Source organism: Carassius auratus, unplaced genomic scaffold (genome assembly GCF_003368295.1).
Source record: "Carassius auratus strain Wakin unplaced genomic scaffold, ASM336829v1 scaf_tig00002013, whole genome shotgun sequence".
NCBI classification, from domain to species: Eukaryota; Metazoa; Chordata; class Actinopteri; order Cypriniformes; family Cyprinidae; genus Carassius; species Carassius auratus.
In genome coordinates, this window is record NW_020523420.1 from 159,212 (window position 1) to 167,492 (window position 8,281).

Below are 8,281 nucleotides of genomic sequence, written 5' to 3' on the forward strand. Positions count from 1 at the left end.
GACTTACATTATATGAATCGCCAAGGACCACGGTTTCAGCTGAAAATCTTCTTGACTTTTTTACATATTTAAAATGTTTTTCTATATTATCTAAGAAAAGCATTTATCTGAAATGGAAATATTTTGTAACATTATAAATTACTTTATTACTACTTCGGATCAATTTAAAGCATCCTTGCTAAATAAAATTATTAATTTATATTTTATATATATATATATATATATATATATATATATATATATATATATATATATATATATATATATATATATATATATGGTTATAGTGTATAGTGTACAATATAAGTGTATAATGCTGATCTTTGTATGTTTTTATTCATCAAAGAATCCTGAATAACAACAATAAGAAGAAAAAATAATGTTTTGAACAGCAAATCATATTAGAATGTGAACAGATCATGTGACACTGAAGAGTGATGATGCTGAAAATGTGGCTTTTATTTCAGGAATAAATTACTTTTTGAAATGTATTCAAATGGAAAACAGTTATTTGAATTAGTAAAAATATTTCACATTTGTACTGTTTTTGCACTTTAGATCAAATAAATGCATGATGGGTGAGCAGAAGAGGCTTCTTTAAAAAACCTAATCTTCAAAAACGTTGTTTTACAGTCTTTGGTCTGTTCTGATGGATCTACAGTTCAGCCTCGAGACAGGATACATGGGGAACAACAGGGGCACAGAACTGCTCTATCCGTCCCCCTTGGAAGCGTCACAGCATTGTTGAGCAATGAGGCATATGTGGGACCATTTAAAGAGGCATAGCAGAGCCAGCAAATGAGCTTCAGAGGACGTGTGTCGGCTGAAATTACTGTTATTTTCTCTTCTTTTCTACAAAGCTCAGTTGATGTGGAGGGAAATCTTGTGCTGTATGTTTTCTCGTGCTCACACAAAACAAAAAGGGGGATTTCGAGACACGAGGACAGATGTAAGCAGATCAACAAGGTGAGTCTGAATCCAGCAACATTTGCAGCTGTTTTATGAAAAAGTTAAATCCCTGTTTTGAATGTCCTTTATGTTCTTTGGTGTGGATGTAACGAAGAAAGACAAAGAAATTAACATATCAGTTTTCATCATTTCATACAAAAGATAAAGAGTGAAAGTGTGTCTGTTGTGAATGATATCTGAACGTGGAGGTGTATCATCCTCAGACTTCATGTCTTTCTTTACCTTAAGTAAAGAACTAGCAAGGACTTGACTAGTAGCTTATACAAGTGTGTTTTCTGTCCTAAATGTCATGTATTAAAATAAACATCATTTTGCAAATTGCTGAATGCTATATTTTATAATAAATAGTGCTCTTTAACCACTAATAGTTTAACCACTAATAGTTTAACCACTAATTTGTTGTTTTGGACAAGACAAGACCAGCGTCCATGAACTGCAACCATTTCATTCTGTTCTTAAGACAGAGACAGTCAGTTAAAGAGATCGCCTAAAAATGAAAACTATACAAAAACACCCACTGTTTCATCATTCCAGATCTGTAATGTGTTCTGTAATGACTTTGGTTACAAGTTCTTCTGAGGCCTGCAGGAGTATATCGCCATCAATTCAGGAGTGAAGGGGACGGAATGTCAAATGTAATGTAAGCTTTACCATGGTTTTACTTCTTGTGACCAGTGCCTTACTAATAGGCCTTACTAATTATAACAACTTTTCTCGTTAGATGTTTAGTTCTAATTAGTGTTAATAGAAGTAAAATGTTGATTCAGTAAGAGCCCGATTAAAGATAAATATCAGTGTCTTATATAAATGAGGTGTGTATTATATACACATATTAAAGTTCTTAAAGGGATAGTTCACCCAAAAATGAAAATAGCCATTTACTCAACATCATTTAATTCCAAACCTGTATGAATTTCTTTCTAGTGTGGGACATAATAAAGAAGATCATTTGAGAAATTCAAGACATTGTCCATACAGTACAAAATAATGGGTAGAAGCAAAATGCTTTTTTGTTCCACTGAAGAAAGTAAGTCATACAGGTTTATAACAGAATCTATTTGAAGTAGGTCTACTTTTTTTATTTATTTTTTCATTCTAGCTCAAAATCATTGATTTTCTGTCAAGTGTATTTCTATCTGACAAAAATACAATCCAGTGGATGTGTTTTTGTCTACGCCCATGTCTGAGGCCATGAGAGCTCTGGGAATTCTCAGCTTTTGAAAATGAATGTCTCTTTGTTTTAGTTTAATAGTTTGTTGTACTTCCACAGAACTGAAGAGGATTGCTGGCAGACAGACTATACTGCTTTGAGAGTTTGAAGATAAGTCAGGGGACAAACGTCTGATCTTACAAACAGTAATCTGGTGTTGTTCTCATGGAAATCTACAAAACAATCTCATCTGGAAACCTCAGCAGGTATCTTTTATTTATTTATTTTAAAATATAGGCTAACTCAAGTACACTTTACATCTTGTACATATATTTTCAGAAGATGAACATTTATATTCTGGCAAAAGGAAAATAAATATCTAGCGTAGCCAAACTTTTTATTAGGTACATTAGAAATTAGAATAAAGTGCTTTTGTATAAAACTGGAAATAATTTCAAATAACTTGTGATTGTAGAAGCAATTAACAACTAGTTAAGTCATGTTTATTAATATAGTGGTTTATACAATGTTGATTGTTTAAATCAAACAGAATATGTCTGAATCCTGAATATGAAAGTGAACCAGTGTCAGTCTGGTACGTGCTGAACATTGTTATAAACACTAGATGACACACTGTGTCAAAAGATAAGCCTGAGATAAACCTGGCTCATTTCTCTGGCCTAAATAAACAAACATGTTGTGATTTATGTTTTCACACTGCTTCACAAGTCAGATTTGTGGACTGATATTATTATTTTTACATATTTCAGATATTTCAAAAAATATTCTTTGTTTACTGTACATGAATCGTTTTCAAATAATCTGATGATCTTGTTGTCCTTAATACAAAACATGTTTAGTTAATGTTGATTCTCTTGAATCAAACCAAAGCATTGATCATTGAATCTATTGTTTTAATCTATTATTTGCTGAACCTATATAAATGAGTAAAATAATTGTAAAAAGAATTTTAATGTCATACAAATCAAAAATGTGATCAGCCTGAGTAAATATCATTATAGGGTTGTGACTGCACAAGTTTTGTAGTAGTAGGAGTGAACATAATGGGAAACTACACACAATGGCATGAAATTTGAAAGAATAACAACTAGAGGTCTAGGAAACATCAGTCAATAAAGCATTTATTTATTTATTTTTAAACAATGGCACTTACATTTTTTTTTTTACTAAAATAGAAATTAAAAGGGATTGTGGATGCTGTCACTATATGTATGAATATATATATATATATATATATATATATATATATATATATATATATATATATATATATATATATATATATATATTAGGGCCGGGACTTTAACGCGTTAATTGAGATTAATTAATTACACAAAAAATAACGCGTTAACTAAGATTAATTAATTACAGAAAAAAAATTCCCGCATTTTTAATAACGTATTTTTGCACCGCGGAATAGCAGCTAGCGTGGACTTTACACTTTATGTTGAACTATGTATTATTTTGTTGGTGCAACAGTTTATGTTGAACTCTTTATTGTTTTGGCCAAGGTTATTGAGAGTTGGACTTAGTATGTTATGGCCTCTGAAGCAACAGAGAGATGTTTTCTAATAGTCAGTGTTTCCAATTTTCTGAATGTAATTGACAGTATTGTGTTTTACTTAAAAAACACTTTACAGAAGGTTCCAGCACCTATAAGCTTCCTGAATTTCTGAAATGTACTATTTCTAAATTGTTTCTAAATATGCTATTGCTACACTTCATGGCAAAAATTGCACTGGTCTGCTAGACTTGGTTGAACAAAAATAAACAATATTTTGTTGCTTAAGCTTATGTATTCAGTCATTATTCAATGGTATACTATAAATCCATGTGAAACAAATTACTTCTCACTGCTCTCAGGTCAAATATTTATATGCGATTAATTTTGATTAATTAATTACAAAGCCTCTAATTAATTAGATTATTTTTTTAAATCGAGTCCCGGCCCTAATATATATATATATATATATATATATATATATATATATATATATATATATATATATATATATATATATATATATATATATATATAAATCTCATTACATTTTAACTAAACTAAACTGTTAATTTCAGAGATATTATGCAGATATTATGCATTTATTTGAGTGGATGTTTCTGTTGATGCAGCTCAGTCTGAAAAAAATTCATCATTTGTTTCTTTTTACACAGATGGATTATTTATTTTTTTCTGCTTGTGTTTGTAATAGTAAATGAAGGTGAGTATTAAAATGAACAATTATTTGTAGAGCATACTGTACTTTATTTATCATAACTTCTGTCTTTTTTCAGTGTCTCTGCAGGAGTCTGTTGAGGGTTTTATTGGAGGTTCTGCAGTTTTACCTTGTTCTTCTAAAGAACCACCGCTCACAGTTCAAGACATAGATCTAGTGCGCTGGAGACACAATTACGACCAGAATGTGTATGAGATTATTAATGGTCAAGACTCTGTGGAAGAACAGGATCCAGTGTACAGGAACAGAGTCGAAAGCTTCCCCGAGGAGTATCTGAGAGGAAACTTCTCCATCAAACTCAACAATCTTCAACACACTGATGCAGGAGAATACACGTGCTACATCTTCATGAAGGAACAAGTATTCAGGATTGTTGAACTTTCGATTAAAGGTGTGTAAAAGTGTATAGTTGACAAACACATTTATATTTCAGTCTTTATTCTTTTGTATATCACATTCTCTTGTTTTTCCTCCAACTTTTGTCAATATTTTGTCTTCCAGAAAGATCAGAAAGACAACTCCCCAGTGAAGGAACAAACCCAAAACCGGAGATTATTGTAATGTTCATTTCTATTCTGTGCACAGGCATTATATTTTCATTGACTGTAAGTTCATTCATCAATCATACTTAACATGTACTTCATATTGTAATTAAGTGACAGCTTCTAATTAAATACTGTAACTTTGTTTTACAGAACTCTGTCACAGCGGGGTTTTAAGGAGTTTTAGTCATCGCTCACTTCGACTCGACGTCATCTACACAGGTCTATTGAAACATCTGTATATCATCTGTAGATATTAATTAGTTGTTGTTCATATCTTCATTAATCTGTGAAGCCCATCTAAACCTCTGCCCAGCGGTGCAAATACCAGCATGCACTAAACATGTAAAAGCTCTGTTTGTTCTAGATGAGCTGCTTGATGGAGGCAGACATTTATGATCTCTGGTGCTAGTGTTACAGTGATGAGAGAACTATTTTACCATTTTACCAACACTAAATTACAATTTAAGTATACGAAAGGCTGTGAAAATGTTTTATTGTGAACCAATCCCAGGCCTCATGTGACGTGCTGTAAAAAATACAACTTGTATGTTTCATTACAATCACTAGGACACATTTCTTAATACGTAAGACACTTTTTCAAAACCCTCCACCATTTCTCCTTATAAACAATTTCAGTTTGGCACAGCAGCTAATTTCACTCAAATGCACTAAAACTATGAAAACACTACATACTTTGTCCCAAATCAAATCATTCATGAGTTCATTATAAATGGCCTGTCCAGAAACCAATGGTACTAGTCATGTATAGATAAACAGAAAATACTGTAATGTGCACTTATTCATTTAGCAGATGCTTTTATCTGAAAAACAACAAACGATTCATCATAAAGAGGCAAATAAACTCAAGAAGTGTGCATAATACTAAGTTTCAGACATTGTTTAGAATAGTACAAGATAAAAAAACAAAAAAACAAAAAAAACGGGAAGCATTGAGGAGTTTGTGCTCATGGGTGAAATAATTTTCAGCAGTATTTTGAATATTGTCTGGAATAAGGCATTATGAATGGGGTTGTGAAGATTCCACCAGCCAGGAACAGTGAATGTAAATGTTCTGGAAAGTGATTAGTGCCTCTCTGTGATGGTACCATGAGGCGTCCTTCACTTCAGATATTAGGTTTCAGCAGGGGATATTGTCTCGTAAGAGTGAGTAGAAGAAGAAGAGTGCACACTCAGAGGCTGATATGTATACAAGCATTAAAATTGTGAACCTTGTGAGTTAAAACCAGTAGACAGTGTATAGAGATAAAGAGAGGTGTGACATGGGCTCTTCTGGGTTCACTGAACTGAGATATCCTGCTAGACCTTTTAATATAATCTTTTCTCTTTACCATTATATATTAACTCTATATTCAGCTACTTTTATATGACTTATCTTTGTATAGTTTCTTAATATTCATAATAAACATGACGGGGTCATTGCTGTTGTCATGAGTCTCATGAACCTCAGGCTGAATCTTGATTTCCGTCTGCAATGTTCAGGAATCATCACATGCATTGTTTATCAGTATTATCTCATCAATCTTTGCTCGGTTATCTTTTGTTTTTTAATAAATGTGTATATGATAGAGAAGCGGTGTCCAATACCCAGTGGTGGACAGTAACGGAGTAGCTTTACTTCGTTACTGTACTTAAGTACATTTTTCAAGTATCTGTACTTTACTGGAGTAGTTTTATTTTGAGTGACTTTTACTTTTACTTCACTACATTCCAAAGCATAAAATCGTACTTTTTACTTCACTACATTTCATAAAACATATCGTTACTCTATAATATATCACGTGCTCCGACACGCAGAAGCGGTGTCTGATTCATCATGAACGAACTGAGTCTTTTCAAAATAAACTTTTAAATCGGATCGTGAATCGCACTAAATGATTAGTTTACGAATTAGAATGATCCGATTGCAGCTGTTCTGGAGTCGATCACTCACTGATTCAAATGAACCGTTTAGTGCGAGTCTCCAGAAGTAAGAACCGGGAGATCTTGTGAGCGCACGTGCGTCTGATGTTGCTAAAAGTAAGTTATTAATGTCGAAATTAAGGATTAATTATTGTAACTGAAAATCATATGTAGGTCAAAATTGTCAGTTGTTTGGGAACTGAATCCGTTGTAAAGAGTGATCTATTTAAGCCCACTGAAATGCTCGATTGCAGACGCATAAATTTTAGGTTAAAAAAAGAAAAACTTTAAATAACACAGATTAAATACAATAATTAATGCACGTGCAAATTCCCCGCTGCCCTAATGTAAAACAGTTTTATTAAAATGTCCTATGTGACGTCTGTTTTTATATTGTTTATCAACAGTAACGTTATACATATGTATATTGTTTGGATTAACTAGAAGAGTAGACAAACATAAATGTTTATTCATAACCATACTGAAAATAAGTAAATATTGTTAGCTGATGCTAACTGTCTAGCTAAGATTTTTTATTTTTTATAATGTCCAAATATTTTTATTCAACCACCTATATATGTATATATATGTAGATTACACCTGGGTAGAAAAGAAAGGATGTGATGTTCAGAACATTGTAACTACAGTAATTATCAGTGGGAAGAGATGCACCCCGTTTGGCCAGGGGTGTTTTTAAACCACAGACAAGGTTTGAGAAAGAAAAAATCATTATGAAAATATAATTATATTTTCCTTAATGGTCTTCCTAACTTCAGGCCTTATTATCATGTCATATATAGAGTTACAGTACAGACCAAAAGTTTGGACACACGTTCTCATTCAAAGAGTTTTCTTTATCTTCATGACTATGAAAATTGTAGAGTCAAACTGAAGGCATCAAAACTATGAATTAACACATGTGGAATTATATACATAACAAAAAAGTGTGAAACAACTGAAAATATGTCATATTGTAGGTTCTTCAAAGTAGCCACCTTTTGCTTTGATTACTGCTTTGCACACTCTTGGCATTCTCTTGATGAGCTTCAAGAGGTAGTCACCTGAAATGGTCTTCCAACAGTCTTGAAGGAGTTCCTCGAGAGATGCTTAGCACTTGTTGGCCCTTTTGCCTTCTGTCTGCGGTCCAGCTCACCCCTAAACCATCTCGATTGGGTTCAGGTCCGGTGACTGTGGAGGCCAGGTCATCTGGAGCAGCACCCCATCACTCTCCTTCTTGCTCAAATAGCCCTTGATGCCTTCAGTGTGACTCTACAATAGTCAATAGTCATGAAAATAAAGAAAACTCTTTGAATGAGAAAGTGTGTCCAAACTTTTGGTCTGTACTGTAACTTTGATGTTCTGTAAAACAACTAACTTTAAAATACTTTGTTCTTACTGGTGAAAATCAGATGGTCATCTCTGTTTTCTCTCAGGTACAT

The 8,281-nt window shown here is 32.8% G+C and overlaps 1 protein-coding gene across 6 annotated transcripts; it reads left to right on the top strand.

Moving 5' to 3' along the window:
- The first annotated feature begins 760 nt into the window (after window positions 1–760).
- Window positions 761–6,359, top strand: LOC113069648 (CD276 antigen homolog). Of its 6 annotated transcripts, none has more exons than XM_026242810.1 (7): window positions 761–966; window positions 1,504–1,609; window positions 2,240–2,385; window positions 4,316–4,362; window positions 4,436–4,768; window positions 4,879–4,982; window positions 5,073–6,359. In XM_026242810.1, exons 3-7 carry the CDS (start codon window positions 2,345–2,347, stop codon window positions 5,094–5,096), a joined length of 549 nt encoding a protein of 182 aa, XP_026098595.1. In that variant the 5' UTR covers window positions 761–966; window positions 1,504–1,609; window positions 2,240–2,344; the 3' UTR covers window positions 5,097–6,359. The 6 variants fall into 6 exon arrangements, 5 of the variants coding, with proteins under 5 accessions (XP_026098595.1, XP_026098596.1, XP_026098597.1 ...); XM_026242811.1 differs by having other exon boundaries at window positions 1,504–1,604; XM_026242812.1 differs by having other exon boundaries at window positions 1,540–1,609.
- The last annotated feature ends 1,922 nt before the right edge of the window (window positions 6,360–8,281 follow it).